Below are 25,595 nucleotides of genomic sequence, written 5' to 3'. Positions count from 1 at the left end.
GCTCCAAAATCAGACACCAGCAGAGGGACTCAACAAAGACTTTTCAAGTAAGGCCACGTTTACTTAAGACAGCTGTGTGTAAAGTAGCAATTGTGATMATTTCTATTTTATAGCATTTGTTATATGTCAAGCACTAACTTCTTTCCTTAGGCTTCCCCTTCTCCAGCTGTCAGGAAACTGTAAAAACATTTAGGAGTAAATAACCCTGACTTGTGACCTAAGGAGGGATCCTCTTCGGAGCGGCTGCAATGCTCAGTGCTGAGTTCAGCCTCTCCAAGAGTGTCCATTAGATCCCTGTATAGACCAGGAAGGGAGAGGCAGAGGAATAACCTCTTGCCCCCGTGTAAATAAATGCAAATGTAAATAACTGCGGGCGGGCGCCCTGAGCACAGGGAGGGCTGGGCTGAGCCCCTGCTCCGTCAGAGCAAAGTGGAGATCCCAGAGCAGGGCAGCAGCAGCAACAGCTCACGACAACCCTTAAAAGCCAGGCAAATCCTAAATCAAATGGCTCTGTGCATTTCCAAGTTATTCACCATAGCTATTGGAAGGTATCTCAAATAAAAAAATTCAGCAGGGGCTTGTGAAGCCTAACATTTCCATAACGACCATTTTTTTTTTCTGATTTGATTCTAATATTATAGACCAGCAACCATAACATGCTCTACGGTCCCTTTCCTTTCCCGATTAGTAACAGCAATTGCATCAAGTGCAGAGAGTTCTCCTCACCAATGCATTCCCCATCCTTCAGTTCAAATCCCGGCTGGCAGCTCAGCTCCTGCAGGCACTTGAAGGAGCCCACGGTGTTGACGCAGTGCTCCCGCCGCTGGCACGTGTGCGCCTCCGTCACGCATTCGTTAATGTCTACGAAAAGCAATGAGACAATTCAGTGCTTCAGGTTTATCAGTAAATCTGCTGCTTCCTGCTCGCTTTGGGAAGGAGCCAGAAGCCCATGTGAAGCCATTTCTTCCAAAAGAAGGTGAGTACAGACAGTGGCCTGATTTAAGGAGGTTAGTGCGGAGCTGCTGCAAGAGGGGGATTTCTAAGATTTCTAAGAAGCAAACAGAGGTGGAGACTGGAAAGAGCAAAAGAGAAGCTTTTCTTTTTTTTTTTTTTTTCCTCCTTTCCCAAAACTTATGCACTAATGACAGCCCAATGTGACCATAACTCCCACCAACCATCCAGGTTCTCTGCACACAGAGCTGTTTTCATTCTACCCAGTAGAGTAAGGACAGTTTAAATCAGATTTTCATTTGGGCTGTGGAATGTCACATCCAGGTAGCTACAATATCAGACCTATCATAGCCCCTTGCAGGGCACAAAGCCAGGAGAAKTAATTTTAAAAGCTTTTGCCTTATAAAGTGCATCAGCTTGTTTTCTGCTGAACAGATGAAGAGGAGCACTGAGGAATTTCAGCCCACTAGAGATGTGTGCTGAGTTTTGCAGGACCGGTGTGTTAGCTGGGTGCCACTTCACTTTGCATTTACTTCAGCTTTATTTTCCTTTGCTAGTGCTTTTCTTTGTGTGCTCTGTATTTGTTTTCCAGAGCCAGCAGGTTCTCCCACAATCAGGACATCACTCTGGGCTTGATCCTTCCCTCACAGTCGGGGGTATTTCCACGGTGCAGCAGGTACCTGCCTACCCCAAAGCTTGTAATGGGGTTACGGCCTCTACAGTTCCTCTACAGTTTTGTGATTGCAGCACGTTAGCATGAAGTGTAGACATCAACATTCTCATAAGATGTCTTGGAAAAGAAAACAAAAAAGCATTCACGTAGCAGGAGAAGAGTATGAGCTGCCCTGGTAGATTTGTCCCACCTAACTAGACTTATTTCTTAAATAAATATGAGATTAAATATATATATAAGCAACCACTTAGCAGCACAGACTAATGCAATTCTTTCTACTGATTTAAACAGATTCTACACCAGACCTGAAAATAAGGGGGGCAAGATTTTACAGCAGGCCAAAAAAAATAGCATGATTTCATGTTTTGTCTGCAGTCAACTTTAAGCTTTCTCAGTCCTTAGGAAAACAAGCAGAGCTGGCCTGAACATGTCTGAGGAAATTAAAATTACGGAAACCAGAAGATTACCTGCAGAATTTTGTTTTCAGGGAAAATTTTGTGCACAAGGGACAATCTGTAAAAGCCAATGGTTATGGCATGGGCAGGGAGGCAAGATTTAAACCGAGTCAGTGCTGCTCGTTCCAAGTGTGAGGGTGGGAAGAGGCGGCTTTGGAGATCCCAGTTCAGTGATCGGCCTGTCCGGGGGCAGCCCRTGGGCTCGGCAGCTCTGCTCAGCTGCACCTACCAGCCTTGCTTTGCTCTACCACACGGTACAAGGGAGGGCTGAAATGGAGAGTTCTATAAAACATGACAATCTCTCTCTCTCCTCTCTCTCTGCCTTTCATTATCCATACAACCAAGTGTGCCAATAGCCTGCTGCTCTTCAAGAGTTGGAGACAACACAACAAGCCAGCAAGATTCTTGACAGAGCACTAGAAAAAAAGGAGTTAGGGTTTCAGTATGAGACYGAGTTAATGACTAACATCAAATTGGCTTTGTCTTCATCCAACACAACACAGTTACAATGACTGTGGGATAGGGTAAGAGGATTTCTACAAAAATAGGAACAACAATAATAGGAACAATTCAGTAATATACTGAAATGAGAATCATAGTTAATTTTTGACAGATTGACTTGGTCTATGTTTGTGGTAGCTACATTCCTCTCTCTGTGTCAGTAAAAATGGAGTGAAACACAGCCACATAACACTCTTTTTCCTGGAACTATTGCTGAAAACAGGAACATTTACATGATTCTTCAGCATATCTGTTGCAGCTAAGAAGCTGACATTTTTGTGAAGTAATATTGGCATTCAGCTCATACTATCTTTTCAATACCTAGTTCCTCTACATTAAATTCATGAAATGTTAAAGGCAGATTTTTTTGTCACGTGTTTGTAGTTAGTCTTGAATTGTTTTCTCTTCGAATTGTTTCAGCTTGATTTGTTTTATGGAAGATATCCGCTTTACTCAGAACTGCTTTTCCTTCGCAGCCACCCAACCTCTTCCTCAGTGCCGGTGCTCACATATAGTCCCTGCAGTTCAGCAACAAATGGCCATTTACTGCCCACTCCGACCAGAGGGAGAAGTTTAGATGGGAGTAGGAAAGAAAATAAAACAGTGGCCTTCAGTCAGCACGTGTGTGGGTGGCTGTAAGGGCTTTGCCTGAAAGTTACCACAAAAAGCAATCCACGTTAGAAACATCAGTCTGGCCTTATCTCCGGAGAACACGGAGCTTTCAAGCCTAAAGACACTGGCACATCTATTCAAACAATTACACAGAGGTGGGGTGTGCAAGCTATTTAAACAGCTGGGGGCTCTTCATTGTGCACGGCTGCTTGTCAGGAATTCCGCAAACCTGCTCTCACATGCACCTGGAATTATCACCTTCCACAGCCGGACTAAGGAAACTCAAAGGATGAAAGGCTATCGGCTGTTTCGCTGCTCTGCGAAGATCATTGCTCCCCTCCCTGAAATATGCCCATAGTAACATCAACAMAACAGCTATCCCTTGCAAAGCAATGACCAAAGCTTTCCTCGGGGGCTGGAGGGAGCTCGGGATGGGGCACAAAAGCAGCTCAGCTCGAGAGGGGTGCTGAGGCGAGCGTGGCTGCAGCGCGGCAGCCGAGCAAACCAGCAACCCCAGTCTGCTCGTGGCTTCCCCCTTGGACCAGGAAAGTAGGAAAAACATTAAATACAGCGGGTGCTCTCCAGGCASCACACACACAGCACAAGCAGGGGGGCGCCGGGCAGATCTGCTCAAAGGGAAGAGAGAGGCCAACGTTTTCCAGCTTGTTTAACAAGGATATCTGTAAAACCAGAACTGCCTTAGAGAAATACAAGCTATGTTATTTGGTGAAGGATAAGAGGATATTCTAGTTTTACAAGCAAGTGTTGTCTCCTCCTTTTTGCTAGCAATGTCTGAGGTGTGTCTTAACATCAGCCATGTAAAGCTGCTATAATCTCACGTGGAAGAKACCAGGAGAGAAAGAAAGTGCATCTTCTCTAGCACCTTCTGCCAAAGCTGCTGACAAACATGCATTAATTTAGCTTCAAAACACAGCTGGGAGATGCTGAAAAGGACACATATATCCTTACTACACAATCCAGAGAAGAAAAAAATTCAAGGGATTAAAGGGCAAGACTTTCAGAAGCAGAAACATGGAGAGGCAGCTCCTTCMGATGCTCACTCAAGGGGCCTTATTTCCAGAGGTGTGGTGCCCACAGCAGGCTCTGCTGCAGCTCTGAAATGCACCACGCAGAGCGTGGCCAACTGCAGATGCTTCCACCTCCCAGGCTGATATTTTAGCTGTAAAAGCATCTTTCCTTCCAGCATTGTTCTGATAGACACCTAGTTTAAACTAAATCATTACATTAAATTTGTATGCTTAACAGTATCTAACTGAAAAAGAAATCCAATTTTGACAATTTAAAGGAAATCCAGAAGATATTAAATCACATTCCTGCCCAAAACTCTTGACATTGTGTAAACTTTCCTGCTCATGCCCTCATGCCATATGATGCTCATTAATCAAATGAGATCATAGGGCTTTAAAAACACAGGAACATAAACACACACTGTGACGCTGGGACGGCGAGAAACGAGCTGCTCTGAGCCCTGGGAGGAGGAGAGGAGCTGGCTGTGCGGCCACGCAGGGCACCACAGCCACGGGCAGCCCTAATTCCTGTGACCTGTGCACACGGAGAGCAGAGCTGCGTCCCGCTTTCCTAAGGAACATCCCCAACCCTGCAGCAATGCAGACTCCTGGCTGGCTCCTGGAGGAGTCTCCCACGCGGAAGCTCTTTCCTAAGCGCAGGACAGTGTTGTCTGAAGCAAGAGAAATCCCCATAAATACACGGAACACCCCATGAATACACTGGTGAAAGCAGATTGGCTTCTTAAATAGCAGCAGTGTTATTGCAACGTTATGATGCATCTTTCCCCTTTATACTGGGAAATTTCCTCCAGAATTATCGAAGGACTAATCTGAGTTCTAAAATTCCAGCATTTTGGAACAGGTCTTTTCTGCCTGGACCCGTGCAGATTTCTGGAGTTATTCTTAGGAAGTTTTGCTGCTGTTTTTTGCCCAGGGATTTGGCCACGCTGACATTGTCCAGACAGATCTACTGCTATGTTGTCTTAATGCATTTAATAGTCATTAGCACTGCTGTGGTCATCACACCTATGAACTTTTATGACTTTTAAGCAAAACTATATGTAGCCTGATAATGTATTGATCATGAAAAAGTCAAATAGCATACACTCATGATGTTAAATGGCTGAGCAAATGGTGCACATGTGTTTTTACTAACTCATATTGAAATGTCATATGCAAAAATGGCCAGAGAGCCTTTTAGCACAAATGGTTTAAATGCATTGCATAGCATGAAGAATTATGATGCTATGGTGAACGGCTTACACCTATCATCTTACCCACACATTCTCCTTGCCTGTTGAGTATAAAGCCCTCTGCACAGATCACTCTGTGGCTGACACAGGAGAATGATCCCAATGTGTTCACACATAATTGTCTTCTGGAACAAGCGTGAGCACCTGCGAGGCACTCATCCAAATCTATAGCAACATATTGTGACCAAAAGGGAAAACCAGAATTCTATTAGAATGATTTCTGAAATGAGACAACTTTTCTTTCACACACTGGAGCTCTCTAAATGAAGTGTGTTGGAGCTGCTACAACAGCACCATACTGTAATATTCACAGTGTTACAGTGAAAACAGGCCTGGAACAGAGCTTTAGCAATCACCTCGTTCTTGCTCTTGCCCCTGCACCTTTGTCACTGCAGAAGGAACCGTTCTCACAAAACAGGCAGCAACACAGATTCCCTGCAGAGCCTTTCTAGAGAGCCCACTGCAGAGCATCACCCCTCACACCTTCACAGACACCTCTAACACAGACTACAGGTGCCCGTTACTGAAATCTAAACTCATTACCTCCCACGGCATTTCTGAATTTCTTCACCTCCTGTGGGAAGGAGGCTGCCTTGAAATGCCCATTTTGATTCTGACATTAATTAATCAAATTAGCTTCCACCACACTTGAGTAAGCAGTGCAGAGTGAACATTTATCTTGCGATATTAAATTCCCATTTTCTTCACAGACTATCTGGAATTTCAGCAAAATGATTTGTTATTCAATAACATGCAAGATTAAGAGTGATGTGGATCACTTATGAACAATTCTGAGCACCAGAAGCTTCTATTTGCTGGCTGCTCTTGGTCCCACACTTACAGATTTATAATTAAGGTAAGTCATAAAGCATTGCCTCTGACTCCCACATCTTTGCTGTACAAAGGCTGTCCAAACATACCCTGGTAAAATGTATATAATGTGAATGACGCAACTTTGAGATTCACTGTTCGTCACCACCCAGGCCTGGGCATGGGTGTTGGGGGAAAATCATGGAGTGATCGTGGCTCGTAGGGACAAGCTCTTCAAATTGGCGGAGCCTCGTGGCTCAGATTTTCAGGGCAAGCAGAAATGCCAACAAAACTGGCAGCGGGGCAGGGCTCTGGGGGTCCCAGGGACAGTGACAAACCGGCTGTCAGGGGAAGCTGCCCGTGCACAGCTGGACACACGGCAGCAGGACAGGGCAGCTAGAAGGGACAGAGGCATCAAGAGCAGGAGGCCAGAGGAGAAGAGCAAAGGGTGACTGGGCAGCAAAACCTGCCGCTTGCCTTCGCACGCAGCTCTCCATTAACAGCCACGCTGGGTAGATGTGCTGCACGCTTGCGTGCCAAGCACAGCTGCTACTCCTTCTGCCAAATCATTTCAAAGGCAGGAAGGTTTTCTCCATGCTGCCACTTGTGCACTTCACAGTGCTTACAGGAGAGAAGCTTTAGGGAAATACCTACAGGTCTAGTTTTAGTTCTGTCTTCGTGGCGAATCTCAACCACTTACCTTCACAAGAAGTCCCATCAGACATGATAGTATATCCAGACAAACAAGAGCAAACAACATTTCCTTCCACAACACTGCAGATGTGCTTGCAGGGGCCATTATCTATACAAAGCAAAATTGCAAAAATATATTAAATTTTACAACACAGTTCAGCCATAGTTCCAAACCTCTGGGTCACACAAATATAATCCCAGCTTTGGCAGCAGGAAACCAACTTTGTAAACATCTGTTCCGGGAGCCTCAATCACGACTTAGAACTTGTGCCCCTCCTACCTACATTGCCCACGTTATGCTGCACAGCTGCACTGCTTGTCCTAAACTAAACAGCAAGGGTGTAATAACCCTGAAATCAGAGCATAGCCTCAAATTACCTCCTCATGTTTCTCCTGACAATCCTTCTTATGCCAGAGGTAACAAATTAAGGGTGTGTGCTGAAACCAGATTGGGGAAGGGACATTTGAAACTTTTTTCCACCCTTCTACCCATTCCTCACCCGTCTGTTCTGCAGTTTGTCTGTCTGACSTACCTTTACACTTGTCCTGCTCTTCCTGTACGGACACAACGAGCACAGGTTGAGCCGGAGAGGCGGCGGGAGGGACAGTGGCTTCTGCTTCCAACTCCGTCACTTGTCTTCTGTTGGGATCTGTAAGGCAGAGTCCGAACCTGGATGGATCATCACATCCATCCAACATCCCAAGCCACGAGTCCCCATCAGACCCTTCATCCCAATCCACTGTGGTTTGTCACAGGAGGAAACATTCTAGCAACCATAACTGTCCGAAACTGTCCATTTCATAACAGTTACAAAAAGCTGTTACCTCCATATGAGTAATCTAATTTCTAAATATCATCAAAATGGAAGCCTGAATCCATATGGTTCAATTCTCCCTTAAGAGGGATTTGCCCCATTCCTTCTGGTTTTAGTGCAAGTGACACATGGAGCAAAGTGTGAGCCACCAAGCAAGGACCAGTTCCAATTTCTTTGGCAGCTTCCTGCAGTCCTCACTCATTGCTCATCTCCCTTTCATAGGAGCCCAACTCTGAGCCTGCACCTAGGCCAAGACTTGTGCTCGATGGACCAAGGTTCATTGCGTTAGGCTATGTGTCCTGGGTTGCCCCACTCCTTCCACGTGTCTCCTCSACACCCGGCCTTTGCCTCCCTCCTGCACCCAGGCTGAGCTTGGCAAACTCTCTGCACCACGGGCCTCGCAGACCCGCAGGGCTGCCCAGAGCACCGACCACCCAGAAACCAAAGGCATTAGCCCCAGAGTCGGCCATGGGAGAAACCAAGCAAAGCAGGACGAAAATATACACACGCCCCAGGTGAGGCCAGCAAGGCACATTTCGCTAMGCTAAAATAAGAACTGTTATCTTTACCTCTTTTGGATTAGGCTCTTTCCCCAGAATTTTAACACAAACAACAGAGCAGAGAGCTGCCACGGAGACACATTACTGATGCGAGCGCTGTAACATCACGTTGAGAGGAATGACATAGCGAAAGCTCATTGTTTGTCTTGGGTCAAAAGCATTTGAAGTCTAAAGAATTTTGTCATTAGATGGCAACACTTCTTTTGCTTATTAAATAACTGAAAGCACTTGTAACTAATCTAAGGTTTTGACTTTTGAGATTATCTGATTTGACATCCTGCCATSGGAGAACTCTAGACATCAAAACAATTACAGCACAATAGAAATTCTTTACAAGACTTCCACCACTTAGATATATTTAGATATTATGTCACTGAAAGATGTTAATGATTTTATGGAAAATTAAAGTTCAGGAAGCAATGCCATGTGGCTGAACTGAATAAAGTTTATCTAAAGGAAAATTAACTGTGAAATACAAAATGAGTCATTGAACAAAACGTATTTCATTAGTTTTTCAGGTTTGTTTTTTTTGGTTTGTTTTACAATAACAATAAAAAGTTACCTGAACACACTAAACGCCCACCCTGGTCTCATGGCACAGATACATAAAAATTAATAATCATGTAAGATTCTTGAAAGGGCATTCTTCCCTACATTATTAGCCTGCCTGTTGTCCAGGGAAAATATGTGTGCATTGTTACCCATAAAAAAATCTCAGGCTAGGATATTCAAAGAAATTGGAAGGCTTCAGCTCATTTAGGTTCTTTTCAAAAAGTYGTGAAATCTTATTTTTTCAGTTTCATATACTATTCAGTGCTAACAGGGAACTGAAGAAATTTTTCATCCTTCTCTACTTCTCACTCTTGGTGGAGAATCAAGAGTTGGAATTTTTAAAAATTAAATACATAATAAGAAAGCAAGCAAGCAAGCAAGAAAACAAGAGAGAAAATCCTGAGATAATTACCAGCAAAAAGACCTGAATAACAAAATGGTCAAAGGCTCAGACTAGGCCTTCTTCTGATAAAGGATTTTTTTTCAAATTATTACTTCCCCTATTTTTCCAAAATCTGTGCTTTTCTATCCTGTAATTATCCTGAAGGTTTCTGAGCAGAAAAACAAGTAAGATCACAAATTCTCACATGGAAAGTAGACCTTCCTTTTCTAGAAGGAAGGCAGGAAGATGACGATCTAACTCTCCYTTAGTTACTAGGGATCACTGAATAAGGTGAGCTTCCCAAATCTAAACTTGAATGTCTGAACAGCTGCCAAAAGGAATTTACAGAACCTGGCTGTTCCGTATAGAGACAACACAGGAAAGTTGGTAGATCAGTGAAAGTGCAAAGCCCAAGATACCATCACTCATGGTTTCTTGCTCATTTTCTCACCTGGAGAACAGCTGATCCCATCCTCTTGCAAAGTGAACTCAGGGAAACAGGAACACTTGTAAGATCCCACCGTGTTAATACACAAATGCTGGCAGAGCTCCCCACCRTAGATGAGACATTCATCCAAGTCATCTCCAGGCAAGTTATTTGACAGTTCAGCTTCATTACTGATGGACAAGGCTTCGTTGTGATCGTCAGTCTCTGAAACTAACAGCACAGCAAAACACACAGTTTTCTAACAACCACTTCTGGCATTAGCACCATGCGACAGGGAGCATTTGGTGCTCTACCCTTGTCCTGCAAGGCTGGAGAGATGGAGGCTTTACCAGAGGCACTGTGAAAAAGGTGACCTTGGAAGGTCACACAGGATATCCCCAAGGTTAAAGACTGAAAAATACTGCAATTCATAACGGGTACCCAAGAGGGTGCTGCTCAAAGGAACATGAGCTCGGGCTCATGGAAGAAGTGTCGCTGTCTAAACTGCAGATTTGCCCCTCTGGATTTGCTAGCCCTCTGGCTGCAGGGATTTGACTTTGCTCTTTGGATCTCTATGGGCATGTGTGGAACRAGCAAAAGAAAACCTGCGTAGCTTGCCATGCTCTGCTGCGTCTCCAGTGCATGCAGTGGAGTGGGAGAAGTGCTATGATGTTCAGTGCTACCCTTGTCTTTTTAGCTCACTGGGTTAGGAAATCTGTTCCCAGAAGGTTTCTTTGGGACTATGTTGGAAAAAAAAATCATAATTACTTTCATGCCGACTCTTTCAGGATTTTTGCTGCTGAAAGACATTGACCAGCTTCACCTTTGCATCCTACATGGAGCTGGAACCTTCTTGCCCCTCAGTAGTCTAAAAACATCTTTTTTAAAAAAATATATAAAAATTAAAAGGAAAGAAATAAAAGGCAGAGAATCTGCCAGGTAGGTCTCACCTAGCTGGCCTTCACCCTGTGCTCTGCAGTGTGTGACTTTAATAAACATTTCTCTCTCAGAGAACATTTCTTATTTCTGGAACTTACTTCTGTACTCCACGACTGAAGGTGAGAGGGGAGAAAAAAAAAAGAAAAGGAAAGAAAAAACCACACAGGCTAAAAAGCAGGTATGTTACAAACCTCAGAAACACTGACATATTTTTTTCTTTTTCAGAACTGTTTGAAGAACTCTACGCTTGACCTGAGCGCAGCCTGTGCTGCTGTAGCAAGATTCCTACCAACACCTCTCTTCATGAACATGTGAGATAGGGAGCCTACCTGCAACTTCTCCTCATTGCTAACGAAACACTTACCCTTCTCCGGTGTCACCGTTGGCAGAGGCTCAGGATGCTTTTTTATTTCCGGATGAATAAAGTGATCCCCTCCTTCGCAGCAGGAGAGCATCACGTGGCTGCAGGGGTAGCCCAGGTTGATGTTGGACTCGCAGCTTTTGCCCTCGCTCTGCAGGCGCAGGCCCAGACTGCARCAGTCACAGCATTGCTGCAACACAAGCACCATCAGCACCGGCTCCAGAGAGGAGCCCACGCACACACCCGGAGCCAGTGTGCGCCTTCTCTAACATGGAGCACCTGCAAAAGCACTTAACGTTTAGGGCTGCAAACCTCAGAGCTTTCCCTGCGCTCGTTTTGGCCATCCCTGCACAAACAGCCTGRTCACAGCCAGGACACACGGCTGCATTTCAGCAGCTCTGCAAGGAAGCAAGTTGTGCTGCAGACCACCTCTTCTCAGCTCCCGCACACAGCCATGACCATGCATATAAGTAAAACAGTACAGATATATGCTCCTACGCTCTTCAGTCTAGTTAGCTCTCTGAGGCAATGCAAAAGGAATTTAAAATAACTTTATGTAGAAATTAGGAGCACTGGCAGTGCCCAAGCTCCATCAGTGTGACAGTAAACAGTGTYTGCTCTGTGCATTCCTGCCCTGCACACCCACTGTAGCCTCTCACGACCTGAGCGTCCTGGGCACCATGGAGATGGGCTGCAGAAAGGCCAGGATATGTGTTAGGGCTGATGTGCGTTTCTAGTCCTTTCACGACTGCTAAAGCACAAATGGAGTTTGGCAGCAGGTCATTGCAATGGGTCACCCCAAAACACAACCTCCTCCGCAGACTTCTCCGGTGCAGGAGGATGTAAGTGAGGCTGGGCTTTACTTAGCCATGTAAAAATCTGCTGCACAGTTGGACCACAAAAGTACACCAGCCAAATTATAACACATCCCAAATATGATTCAAAGARTTATTTATGCAGAGTGGCGCTCTAATTAAGCAAGGAAGCTGAGGAGCAGTACTACAGAGACATAGAGAGATCATATGTGAATAAAGATGCTTCCCTGGATTTGTAAGTGATGTCSTGACATGCCTAATATGCAGATTTAGATGCCAGACATCAACTATTCTGACGGAATAGTTACAAAATGCCCAGAGATGGAGTCTCTTTGCCCGTGGAAACCCTTCTTTTTAGCCAAGACGWCTAGGACGGCAGCACCCATTACAAGTGGCAGCTCCCTGGCAGCTCTCCGAACCCCAGTGCTCACTCCGAGTGATTTCAGATGATTCAATACTCAGGCCACAACCAGATGTCAGATGCTGGTCATCACCCAGCCTGGCACCAGTTAGTTAGGCCAACACRGAGTCTAAGAAGGAAGAGAGGAAACGGAGCCGAGCTGGCACCTCCCTGGAGAGGGATCTCTGGCCTGGGGAGAGCCCACAGCAGAAGCGGCACTGGGAGAGCAGGACACGGTATGGAAACGGATAGGGATCACATCTCACAAGCAGCAGYCCCAGAGCGGTGTGAGCACCAGGACAGGCTCTGTCTCCACCGGGAGACAGGGAAACCCGTCCAGGGAGATCCCGACCCGCAGCCCCGCTCGGCAGCCCGCCGCCCTGCAGCTCCGGGGATGCTGCACCTTCCTGCCGACACGCTCAGCTCCAGCATCTCCCGCCCGCTCAGCCCAGCACCTCGGACACGGCTCTTATTTTCACTCCTTCTTGCCAATCTGAATGGCCCCAACTAAAAAAATAAAGTGATTCACATTTATAAATATGCAAGCCATAAAAAGCCGTCATTTTCCCCAAGGAGAGACTGATATCAGCATCCAAATATGTATTTGGGAAASACTAGAGAGACTGACTCAAAAAATTATTGAAAAAAATCCAGCTATAATGGATTATCATCTTGCTGGAAACCAGGAAAATCCTTTTATCTTCCTCACATTTAGAATATTCAGTTCAAAATTTTATGAACTAAAAATTTTACTTTGTAAATATTTTCAGATTTGATGTAATTTTCTAGTTTCAACATTCAAAACAAAGGAAGTTAATGGTCATATGTGTGTTTTCTGAAGTGCTGCTTACTATTGAAGTTGTTGCCATGAAAAATATGGTGTTTTTTTTTTCAGTCATAGTTTGATTCACAGTTTAACCCATGTGCAAGCATCACAGTAAGTATTAAACTGGTTACACACTCCTGAGTTCCTATATTTTCCAGATGAAAGTGCTCATTTCCAGTGAAAAACGTGTTTGCTAAAAAGTCCCTTCCAAAACACAAAACTGAAATAGTTTTAATATTCTACTTACCATTTCTTGAACTTTACCAGAATTCTACAACTGAATTAATAGCAAATACTACTGAATTTACATTGACATTGAGACTATTTTTGCATCAACATTGAGAAACACAACTTGAGAGCCACTGTTTAACTCGTAACCTTTTGTGTTCTTCCCCAAAGCATTCCTGCAATCCAGCACAACGGGGCTTCCCTAAAACCAGGTGCTATTTTGTCTTACAGGARACAACATGGAAAACCGGTCCATGGAAATACTGGCAACTGTATTGAGCACAGGCTCACAACCTAGRGAAAAAGAACCCCCAGACAGGAGGAAAGGCTTTCCCAGGTGCCTGGTGAATGTCCCAGTGAAAATCTAATAATAAAAACTCCTCGCATATCAGGGTTATTCATGCCTGCTCCCTGATGCGCATGTTCGCTGCTTTCTGCTTTGTCTTTTAATGGCAGACTGCAGGCCTGAGTAAATGACAGTTTGGAAAATGACAAATTGTCACAGTTAATTAAACTTTAGCTGCGCAGCACACGACCGCATATTTCCCTTACGAGTGAGCAGTTATTCACAGGGGTCACTGATGGATAAGAACAGACAGAACTAATAAGTTTCCTGCTGAGACAACGGAAGCGGCACTTAAGCCTAGATATAGTTATGTAAATTATTATCAGAGCTAAATGAATTCTGAAATGTACCCTTCTGGTAGAAACAAGAGAGGTGAGCAGGCAAGATGCTGAATCTTCAGATTGGTTTAAATTGTTTTGGCTCCATTGATTCATCTAAAGCAAATCTCATTTACAGCAGCTGTAGCAGGGGCTCACGATTTGTAATCTGACCCACTGGTTAATGGTCTGCCTTTATTTATGAACAAAAGCCTCCATCATCATTGSGAACGCTTGCTCTTCTAGTTCACTGTTTTGTTTAACTGAGAAATGAGACCGCTCCTCAAAACCCTGGCCAAGCAAACTGTTCAGTAATGACTTTCCCCATTAAATCCTTGATTAAGGTTGGGCCCATCGTTTTCTGAAGTCTTCCATATCATAGACAGAAAAATCAAAATGTCCTTTGCAGCTACTTCTAAAGCAAAGGCAAAAAAATTAAAGGCAAAAATTTTCTGAAATCACCATTACTGGGAAATTCCAAAAGGGGCTGCATCCACCAGACAACTGAAAACTAAACAAAACAACCCCAAATCCATAACTCTGGGCAATTTTCCTGCAACCTTAAAATTCACTGGGCTGCACAGTACTGTCCAAAGCAGTTGCTGCTCAGCGCCGGGCAGCAGGGAGCTCCCAGGCGGAGCACGGGCGGCAGAGACTCACCTGGTAGGCGGAGGCGGCGCAGGCGGCGCTCTCGTCGGGGCCGCACGCGGCGCCGGCCTTGGCGGCCAGCATGCCGGCCAGGCAGCTGCTCTCCCGCGCCGTGGCCACGCAGCACTGCTTCTGGGCAACCCTGCAAAGCACCCGGCGCCCAGCGTTAGGGGGAYGCGGCGGGACGCGGGCCACGACGCGCAAAAACCACCCGGCTACGGGAGCCACCGTGCGCCCCGCGATCGGTCTGGTCTGTGTGTCGTTGCTAATAAAATACAGGTTGTGTCATTGACCTTCACGGGACTTAGTTCTAATTCTCATTTTGAACATGCATGCTAAAGGCKCATGAGCTTGGGTCACTACCTGTCAAGCTCTGCTCGGGGACATCCTTTTCAGCTCCTCTCTACTTACGCTAAAGTCCAGGGTCCCAGTGTTTTGCTCCTCAGAAAGCAGAGGATCCCTCCTATCTGCTGGCCCAGTGAAGGACAATGCACCCGTACATGGTGGCTCCTTCAGCAGCCAGGGCTCCAGAGCCGCTGCACGACGAAGGGGAGGTATCTTCCCAGCTAACATGAAAWACATCACCAGACCCATCCAAACCCACCTTTGCACCCAACCTTCCTGCAGAGAGACTGCCAGCCGGAATTCAATCCTTGCTCCGACTCAGGTTATCGAAGACAAGCTCATGAGTGTTATGATTGCTCCATATAAAGTGCCTATAGTGTGTACATTTGCCATAGCTGGCTCARCATTTACTGAGATTCACTCAAGGTTGACATGAAGCAGATTCAAAGCACAACTAAATGGCAATTGCCAAGTGCCACTGAATAGCAGCTCATGAGAAAACCTTTAGTATTATTTTAAACTATTATTGCTTTCACAAGACACCCAAACTTTCTAAAAAGAATTAAACATACTGAAAGCTATAATGTTTTCTGGAAATGGCAAAATACTGCAAAGGGGGTTTTATGTGAAGGGTTTACAGCATGAAAACACTGAAATTTGCACAGATTCATGTTCTTCAAAAAGGTAGTATTTAGACATGAGATATTCTTTCCTTGTGTGTGAAATACATCCCAGAAAAATATTACCTGCAGCATCACTAAACTTTTCCTTATTTTCCTAATTTCCTAATTTTCCTGATTTATTGGTTCAAAGAATATCCAGAACATTTCAGAGAAAACCTCCCAAGCCATTGCAAGTGCRAGGATGCCTGTATCTGCAAGTAGGACACCGAGCCTCGTTCCAAACATGAGATACAACCTACTGTACTGGGTCAGATCCAGTTTCGGGAAGCCCAGGAGCCTCCCTCCAATGCAGCTGGCCGCCTCTGCTCACATCTTGCGATCAAAGGCCCAGCTAGGCCTTTGTGACTTGCTTTGTTTTAACTTCCTTCATCTAATTACCACAGATGATTTCTTTCTGGTAAGCTCAGCTGTAGCCAATGTCTCTGCCTCAAAAGTCATTCTGAGGGAATTTTTTCCGCTTGTTTCTTTAGAGTACTACTGTGTCTGTGCCATCAATGGAAGCAATCATGGTACATTTAAAAAGGCTTCAAATAAGCACTATTTATTTTACTGTGCAACATTTGAGAAGTCTAGAAAAAAGGGACATGTGTGAAAATTCATACTGTTGTGTGGTGTAGGTTCGTGTATAACCTGTGGGCAGGAAAAAACAGTATTTGCTTGCGTCGTTCTGGCACACGAGGTGGTACAYGCTGGTACAGGGACCTGCATGGCAAAGGGCTCTGCACGCTGACCTAGCTCCTCAGGGCAGCAGCATTTTCTACCTGTGTTTTCAAGTTTTTGAGRCCATGAATTTGAATATTTCTCTACAAGGATCATTTTCTTCACACAGAATATTCAGGGGTGTTTCTTAAATCTTTAAAACAGGGATGACACAACTGCAATTTGGAAAGTAAAATAAATGAACTCCTGATGTTRTACCATGAGATTCACAGGGACTAATGCATTTTGAGTCTGGCTTTTTCATCTAAACCCAGCCTCAGATGTGCAGGTGCAATTCATTAACGTACTGGATTTGCACTTACTTAGGCCGCAACGTGAATGTTTTCATCTGCCTTTACTTCACAGACAGTTGGCATGTGTCAGTTATGTCATACTAAATGCAGCGGAGAGGATTTCACTCTCACAGCCACTTTGCAAAGGTGCAATGAAGTCAACTTTTATAAAACTGATTACATCAAGCACCTTTCATGCTGAAAATTTGGGATTGCCCCTTGAAGAGTCCACCCTGCTTCTTCTGAAGTGCTCGAGTCCCAGTTAGCTTTGGTTTCAGCCCTCCAAAGGCTTGTTCCAGACAAGGGGGAGGCAAAGCAGAGATGGGAGAGAGAGAGGGAGAGAAACAAATGCAGCAAGCACAGTGCAGAGCCTGTGTTAGTCCAACATTTTCCTTCTTGTTCTGTGCAGCTTGAATCTGGCACCTTGCTCAGACCAGATGCTATTGAATCCAGCAGCATTATCAAGGCGTCTGGTACCCTCCAGCTGAATAAAGACAGCAGAACCAGCAGCTATTCATATTGGCCAATAAACATATCATTTAATGATATGGATAATCATTGCATTTAGTACTTGCCAAATGGAAGACAAACACATTAAGCTCCTCTGCCCTTCTATTTATCTGCAATTCCACAGATGCGCATAAATTCAGAAAACAAAAATATGCTCACATGGCGGGGAAAGAAGAAAACTTAAAAGGCTTTTGTTTAGATCAGATAACAGAAAAGGGAGTAAAAGGCAGGGGAAAACCTTCCTCCTAATGTGCCAGGACATATTGACAGTCTACCAATAAATAACACGCTAAATGAAGCAGTTCCTGTCTCCTGAAGATCACATGAATTGACCAAGCATTTGGTTTATTCTAATAGGTTGCTTGCTAAGTTAATCTGTAAGRCCCAGGTGTTGAATTACATACCTGCAAATATCACCGTCCATCCCGCTGACAGGAATCTCCGTGCATTCTCCATTGTCTATAGCCCACTGCTGTCCGGCTCCACAGCAGCTTTCAATCAGTTCCTTTGTGGAACCTGCAGAAAACACAYACATTTTGCATGGCATGGATTGGGCTGTGGTTTTGTTTTCTTAATTGAGAAGAGACTTAAAATAACAGCAGTTAAGTATTTCGACACATTTCATTTGGTAATATGCAAAATAATTGGATCACATCACACTTCCAACATCGGAGAAGGCTATAACATTATCAGGGAAAGGGAAGAAAAAGGGTTCTTGCCAAGCTGATCCTTTTGACATACCAACTCCATCAAAATCAACAACTATTTTGATACCAGCTTCCAACGGGATCAGAATTTGGGCTTAGTCAGTCTTCAAGTACTCAAGTTTGTTTAATGCGTTCAAATATGCTCTTACAAGGCTCAATTCCAGGTTTTTCGAAATTCAAACACACAAAAAATCTATGTAGCAGTATAACAGTAACCCACGTCACAGTGTCCTTTTCCATTATTCAGAAGGGTTTGTCTGACACTGAAATTCATTGGGCTGCATTTTAACCTATCAGTGTTTTTACAAAGGTGCAACACTCCTAATGCAGGAGAATAACTCAGCCAACAGCTGAGAACTCCTAAGGGCCAGAGCCCAAATACACTTCTTAAATGGTCCAAGTCAATGTATGACAATGCAAGAGGTATTTTGGTAGTATATTCTGTCCAGAGGACATTGCAGGGGCAGTGTCTTCTAGCAGTGACAGCCCAATGGAGAAGCACCAGCCCTCTGTGTTAAATAAACCAGAAAGTGGAGGRGTCTTCTGACCCCCGCAGTAACGTGACATCACCCAGCAATGTCCCATCACCCAGGAACAAGAACAACCTGCGGTGCCTTCCTCAGCACAGGCCCTTAAAAGCTTAACAAGAGGGTTTTTTGGTAATTTCACATATGTAGCATTATGAAATTGTTTTCATTATGAAATTGTTTTCATCGGGTCGATGAAACAATTTCACTCGTAGGCCACTCTCCTAGAGCACATACACCTAGGGGCTCCTCACGCTCAATTTGATGCTTCAGTTAGTTTAAGCCATAACAAAAAGGCTTTGAGACACATAACTGTGCTGCAGCTCAGCTCGTGTAAAACACTGGCACGGGCATGTAAACACGGAAATGTTGAATGCCACAGGACTTTACATATTTTTCCTTCTAGACTTGCATGTAAGTAAATTTTCTGGCTAAAGCGAGACACCAGCTAAACAGGAGGCTTTGCAGCGCCGGGATATCTGCTGTGCAGAACAGACTCAGGCCAGGCCAGCAACAAGCAGCAACTCCTCCCTCCAGTATGCCACACTTGCTGGAAAAAAATCATGACAGGATCCTTTCTTCTGCCTGCAGTTGATACCCAGTGTCACGGCACAGAGCCTTGCTTCGCAAAACTGCAGTGTTTCCCCGCAGGGAGAYGGTGGCAGAAACGCCCGCGGTCGAAGCACGCGCGGCCCCGCGGAGCTGCTCGCCCACCTCGGAGCAGCAGCAACGGGGCTCCCAGCGCCGTCCCTGCAGCTCAGCGGCCCCAGAGCGAGATGAGGAGGTTCAAGTGAAGCGTGGGGCTGTCCTCCGTGTTCAGAGATTTGGCACTTACAGAAGTCATTTGTCTCCTCTAGGGAAGACTCTTTCTTTGCACTTCCTTAGAGATAGTTTAGGAAATAGCACTAGATTTTGGAAACAGGAAGGTCTGCCTACCTTATGAAAATCAACTAGAAGGTTTAAAAACCTCACACACTAACACAGAACTTTCTATCCTAAAAAGTCTGTGAAGAAAAAAAAAGGCAATTTAAAAAACTGTATGAACAACATGCAACAGGAAGGGAAAAGAGAGGGAGAAGAGCTCAGAGAGCCAGGGCCTCACTCCCAGGCACCGTGCGAGCCCCAGAGCACCCGCGTTTGCCGGGCCGAGCCCTGGGTACCGCTGCGGGCGCTGCATGACACACAGCCTCGGGAGGGTCCAGCAGCAGGAGGGAGTCACGGCACCACGGACAGCACAGACGTCCTCCCTGCTGCCCACAGCCTTTATTCATGCGTTGAAAAAAAGCAGGGGAAAAAAGAGCCTTTGCCTTAGAGTTCCGTAATTATTGCCTGGTTAATGCCCCTGCAAGACCCCTGCGCCTCCGGCAGCACCGCCTGCCCCGCCAGGGACCTGGAGAGATGCAGTGAGACCGGGCAGAAAGTTGCTGCCGGATCATTGCAAGACATTCCTGTAACAGCCCTCCAGCTCTGCCCTTCTGCAGTCACTGCTGGAAACTCCATGCATTTCACCRAGCGTAGAAACACAGCTTTTTGCTATTGTTAGTTTCAAAGCCAAAGAATTCAGCAGAACTCACTAATCTATATTAATCTACATGATATATAATTGAAATAAAAATGAGCCCCTCATCGCTCACTGTAGATTCAATATCAGATTGCTGTATTGAAGTGCCATAATATTAAGCAGTCATATTTACAAAATATATTCCCTTTCATTACGATCTTATGAATAATTAAATCTTAAATGGAGTTATAATAAATGAACAAAGTATTGCATTTTATCTCAATCAGAAATTAGAAAAACTGAATTATTCATAATGGAGCTTGCAGTCATTAGCTGGGATTTATGAGAGTTTGATTATACATTAGCAAGCGCAAATACACACAGCTAGATGCACACACATGGCTGAAGACAACACAGCAGGATGGAGACTGCGAGCGACCACAGACTTAGGAACACTGACACATTCAAGTAGGAGGATTTTCAAGGGAATTTTCATGCTATTGGGAGATTTAGATTGGCAGCTGCTCAGTGCACGGAAGTCGTTTTGAGAGCACCGCAGCGGCGGGCAGCGCTCGCAGCGCGCCGCGCGGACACCGCCGAGCCGCTCGCAGACACCGCGGGTGACAGGCAGGTTGTTACAGACGAACCTCCTCGCCTGGCAAAAAGGAAGTAATTTCTCTCAGAACGTACTACAGACCAGCATTGTGTCTCCTCGCTTGTTTTCAATTTAGAAACTTATCTCCTGCAAATTATCTTTCTACATCACCCTGCAGATACGAACTCAAGCGCATTTTGGCCCAATCCCAAAACACCGTGCGTTGCCTTTTGGACACATTTCCAGGCGTGACTTGAGCACGGATGGAAGCAGCTTTCCCGTGTGCATCTTAGCTCACCCTCCGCCTGCCCCACGGCACTGTGCGGCCACGCGGGCGCTCCCAGATCCGCACACTTGCACTGGGACACGAGGGTGCCTGGCATGGGGCTCCGAGACCCCACGTGCTTCTCCGCACACAGACCTCTTTGTTTGTTAGAGCAGGGCTGCAGGCACAAGGGATTTGCAAAGCAGCCTTCCCATCAGCTTATCTCAGCGCTCACTCACTGTGTTTCAAGGATGGAAAACACCAACAAGCTCCATGGCTGGTCAAGAAGAAGCAGAATATTTTAGGGTCCACAGCAAATTAAAGTGTCATAATAAAATAAAATGATTTCCTCTRAACTTTCATTTAGAACATATTAGCAGTTTAATAGCTCCAATTCTGCAGCATGCTTACACTCGCACCTGAGCTTCTCAGCTCTGCACGACACCTGCACCAATGCACTCCTCCCTATTTTGCAGATCCGCCTTCTTCAAGCARTCGTACAGACTCACCGTAGACAAAGAACGGACCATGAGCTGTCAGCCACGTTTGCTCCATCACTCTCCTGCTCAAAATGCTCTGCTCCCTGCTGAGACCACGGGCTGCCCAGGGGTTTTGCTCACACCTTGCGAGGAGCAAACCCTGAGCAGTCACACTGCCCCATCCACCCAAGCTTCCCACCCAAGAGGGGCCGCTAATGGGGTCAAYGGGCCCATTAGCTTCAACAGCGCCAGAATTTCATTCACTTAAAACACATGGCACGTTCTCCTTTTGCTAAATATTTCATACAAACCTTAACACTTTAGAAAGAGTCTTTACAGGTCACTCTTGCCTATGGCGAGAGTTGTGTAGGCACTGTGCAGCTCAGCTCCTGCGAGGAAGCGTACCGCTTCATTCCTATACCCAAGGAAAAGGATTTACTTCCCCCAGAAGTATAGGATTTAGCCTTTGTGGGGGGAAAAAAAAATAAAAATCCAGGCTCTTGGAAGAAAATGAWTTTGTAGATTGAGATTAATTTCGTGGCACTGCTCCCTTGCTTGTGGCCAAGGCGAGGACTGAAACAGAAAGCAGGTTTTTTGGTGCAGCCAATGTTTGCAACTTGGTTCCAGCTCCCTTTGAAAATAACACTGGCAAAGTTTCAACAGGTCTGTGCGTCTCCCACACGTTCCCCTTAGAGGAAGGGCTCCCTGGCTCGGCACGGGCCCCTCTCCAGGGCCGTCGGCTCACACGGGACACACAAGGTGGTTCGTTCCCCTTGCCAATAGCTGCCTTTGCACAGAGAGTCCTGTGCTGCATCAAACAGGGCAAAGACCACACTTAACTGGGGCCCTTTAGGCACTGAAAATACCTATTTTCACAGGTTTTTATAATATATTCCATTTTCCTCCTCTTTGAAAACTTAAAATTAAAAAAAAAGATTAATCTCTACAGATCAATATAGCACAGCATGTCCCAGCTCTCTGCTCCTTCCTCTGAAGCCTCCTGCTTCTCTTCAGAAATCCACGCCTCCATCCATCCACCCACCTAGGACATGTCCGTGCTCTACTGCCTTCGCTCCTTGGGAGGCATCTGCTTTCCATTCCAACCTGAAAATGCTCTGTTTCCTACATTACTCTTTGTTTCATAAATTCCTTATGCTGGCTCGCTTGGCAAAATAGAGGGAATTGTGTCTGCCCAAAGGCACAATGAAAAACCGGATAAAACAAACTGCATGTTCTCATTTTACTACGCGCTGTGCAATGGAGACATATATCAACACAGGCTCAGCCCGCGTGCGGCGTCTGGCAGATCTTGCTCCAAGTGTGAATGAATAGCAACCCTATATTCCCTCCGGCCCCCATTTGGGATAATCCCTCTCAGTCAGAACTTGTATTACCTGTGCCAGAGGTCAGGGAATTTAGGCTATGTTTGGGCTTTAACGTTTCCATGACAGCACCATTTATTAGCTCCGGGTCGTAAGGGGGGAAGGGAGAAAAAACAACAAAATAAATTCCTCAACCATTTTTCCAATGAAAAACCTAAGATTCTCTTCTGGCTTTTTACAAACGTGGTTCATTTCAGCGCTTCTACCAGCGGGCTGCAAGGGAAGCTGTTCGTTCACCGCCGCCCTCCTCCAGCCCCGGCAATAGCTCAAAGGCGGCACAACGTGTCTTGCCCTTCAGCGCAGTCCTGGCTGTATCTACCTCCTCGCCTCTCCTTCCCAGATTTTGCACTGCGTATATTTATGCTATTAACTTTCAAAAGAGCTGGAGCTTTAAAAGCCTGGTTCCGATTTCCCATGTAATTCCTGTCTGAAGAATTATATCCCTGGGGAGAGCAGCTCTGTGCATACTCCTCTCCATGAATAGGTAGCTCCCTTCTTCAAAGACAGCATCTCTACCAGCCCTGTTTTCAGCTTAAACTGAAAATTAAGAAGGCTGTTGATTTTCAGAGGGTGTAGCTGGGGTCTGCCTTCCAGAGCATTTAGGAAAACAAGGGTGGAAAAAAGAAGCCTGCAGATGACCATATTTTGATCTGATCGGAGCAGCATCCAGCAGACGCTATGGATGCTTGCCCTGACCTGCACTGCAAGACAACCCGCAGTCCAGAAATTATTCAGGCAGGCTCATGAATCATTTAAAACAAAACAAAAAAGTCACAATTTTCTTTCTTTTCATGACCAATTCATGCACAGAAGAAAAAAACGAAATTCATCAAGCCCGTGATTCACTGTGAGCTGCAGCCGCGTCTATTGAGAGCGCGTGGAAGCGAGCGGGACGCCCTTCCGAGCTGACTCACCCCCCAGCTGCTGGTGCCCACTTCATTTCTCTGCTGTATTTTTCAATACAACTCCCGAGCAACTTGATGTGCCGTGGTAACAACAGAAGCAGCAGCCACAACCACGCAGATTGCCCTGCACACCTTGAATAGGTTAAAACAAACCGAAAAGAAAAGGATGTGGTGACAAGGTGGCATCCACCAGCACCCGGACCCCAGGAGGGTCCCGGCRAGGCATCACCCTCCAACCCAAGGCAGGTTGAGGACTGGTGACCAGAGGCCTCTGAGCATCACAGGAAGGAAACTCATTTAGTTCCTAATTAGCGCACARGGACACACAAATAGAAGAGAACCTTGTTCTACAGCTCCAGCCTTCTTGGCCGGAATATCATCCTGTACTCCTCGCTAGTGCTTGTAAGGTTTGCAAACATAAATTACCGTGCTTATTTATTTTATGATGTTCTGAAGAGTGCTCTCATTTCCTTTGGCTTTTCTTTATGAAATCCTGCAATCAGCATTTGTTCAAGAATTTCGGCAATAATGATTGCAGCCCTGGGCATTTCCTGGATTAATGACAGGCTGCAGAAGTTGATGGCCCACAGTTTTGCCTTGATCCGTAAATCCCAAGGAGGTTCAAGCTCTCCAGGAAGTGCCCAGTGCCAGAGCAGTTACTGCCATGAAAATTCCCTGGGATATTTTAGTCAACAACAACAAAACAAACYTCTTTGAATCCTTCACAAACACAGCTTGAAATATTACCGTGAAGAGGCTACTGATGATGTTTGGGGAGTTTCAGGGGAATTCAGCAGCAGTTAGTAGGAAGCATATGAGGAAACTTCTCTTCTGCCACGCAATCTGCCTCATAACTACAGTTGGCTGGAAACAAGACTTTCTAATTCCCTAATAAGCTAATAATTTGGTGTGAAACTTAGGAAAATAGAGTTTTCAACTTCTAAATGAAGCACTCCATTTGATACTGCGGCTTCATGTAAGTTATTGGGTGGCTCATTTCCCTTTTCAGGCTCTACTTTCAGGTCTAGTCTCCCGTGCCGCAGCTCAGCGTATCCCCAGAGAAGCCTTTGGCCAGGATATACCAAGACAGGTCCAGTGGCACAAAGGGATTCATTCTTTCATTTCTCTCCATCAGAAAATGCTACGCAGATTACCGCAAAAATCTCTCATGTTTTGTTTCACCTTCATGCTCCTGATTAAAAGGAACAAGTCACACTTGCATAGATGAGCATCAAGATAAAAGCTACTATTTTTTACTTCCAAGCAAAATGACTGACATTACCTTCAAATACAGGAACCATTTGCAAATTAATGCAATCACAACAGAAGTAGATGTCCTTGCTGAYGGATGCCCAACTTGGTGGTTCTGAATCCAGGCCACTGGAAGCCGAGAGGACTTGTCCACCCCTTTGCTGAAAGCCCAGCACAAAGCCCCTGGATCCACAGAATCACTATGAACATGCAGATACTTAGGCCAGCGCTCAGCTCAGCAGCGCTGATTAAACACATCCCTGTGCGGGGGAGCTTTGCTGACTCCGGCCCTGCGCGACAGCCCGTGGGAAGGAGCGGGGCAGCGCTGCCTACGGGGGATATTCAACCAGCAACATCTGTCTCCTACAAAGTAGGAAATAATTATAAAAATGTTGCGAATAGTTTAGCATATCATTAGCTGACATCTTGTATCTGCCTTTCCAGAAACTATTTCTTCAGCGAGCTCAGCATTTTATGCACTTTGCAAGCCACAAAGACGCTCACAATCCCCTGCCTTCCCGAGATCTTATGTGTGCGACGCTTGGAACGGGCACGAACGTGAGCAGAAAGGCAAAGTCACGGTCCAGCCTGCCCATGCACCCACTTTGCTGCCAAGAGGATTTCTCTTCCCGACCCAAAGGGCCGGAGGAGGAGCACGTTCCCTCCACCAGCCCGCTCACCGCACCTGAGACCGCAGCGAGTTCAACCTCCGCTGGAATTCCACCTCCTGAAACGGGCCCTGGCTACATGTCCTACTTGGAAACTGCAGCCAATTTTAAAGGAATTTACATTCCTGTACATACTCGRTTTTGGAACCAGAGAGGAAGAGAGAGCTGTGAAAAGCTCCAACTCTGTGACTTA

General features: G+C 45.6%; 1 protein-coding gene across 1 annotated transcript in view; it reads right to left on the bottom strand.

The window, feature by feature from the left end:
• Positions 1–25,595, bottom strand: part of FBLN2 (fibulin 2) — a 55,946-nt gene that overhangs the window by 13,072 nt on the left and 17,279 nt on the right. The window contains exons 2-8 of the mRNA XM_026046092.1: positions 17,527–17,638; positions 14,605–14,734; positions 11,016–11,202; positions 9,737–9,943; positions 7,510–7,626; positions 6,984–7,085; positions 727–861 (exon numbers count right to left, since the gene is read on the bottom strand). Of these exons, the coding sequence (XP_025901877.1) occupies positions 727–861; positions 6,984–7,085; positions 7,510–7,626; positions 9,737–9,943; positions 11,016–11,202; positions 14,605–14,734; positions 17,527–17,638 (990 nt within the window). The remainder of the gene's footprint in view (positions 1–726; positions 862–6,983; positions 7,086–7,509; positions 7,627–9,736; positions 9,944–11,015; positions 11,203–14,604; positions 14,735–17,526; positions 17,639–25,595) is intronic.

This window comes from Nothoprocta perdicaria, unplaced genomic scaffold, assembly GCF_003342845.1.
Source record: "Nothoprocta perdicaria isolate Ctin4 unplaced genomic scaffold, notPer1 scaffold_42, whole genome shotgun sequence".
In the NCBI taxonomy this organism is placed as follows: Eukaryota; Metazoa; Chordata; class Aves; order Tinamiformes; family Tinamidae; genus Nothoprocta; species Nothoprocta perdicaria.
Note: the sequence above shows the minus strand (reverse complement) of the source record. Positions and strands in the feature narration are given on the sequence as shown.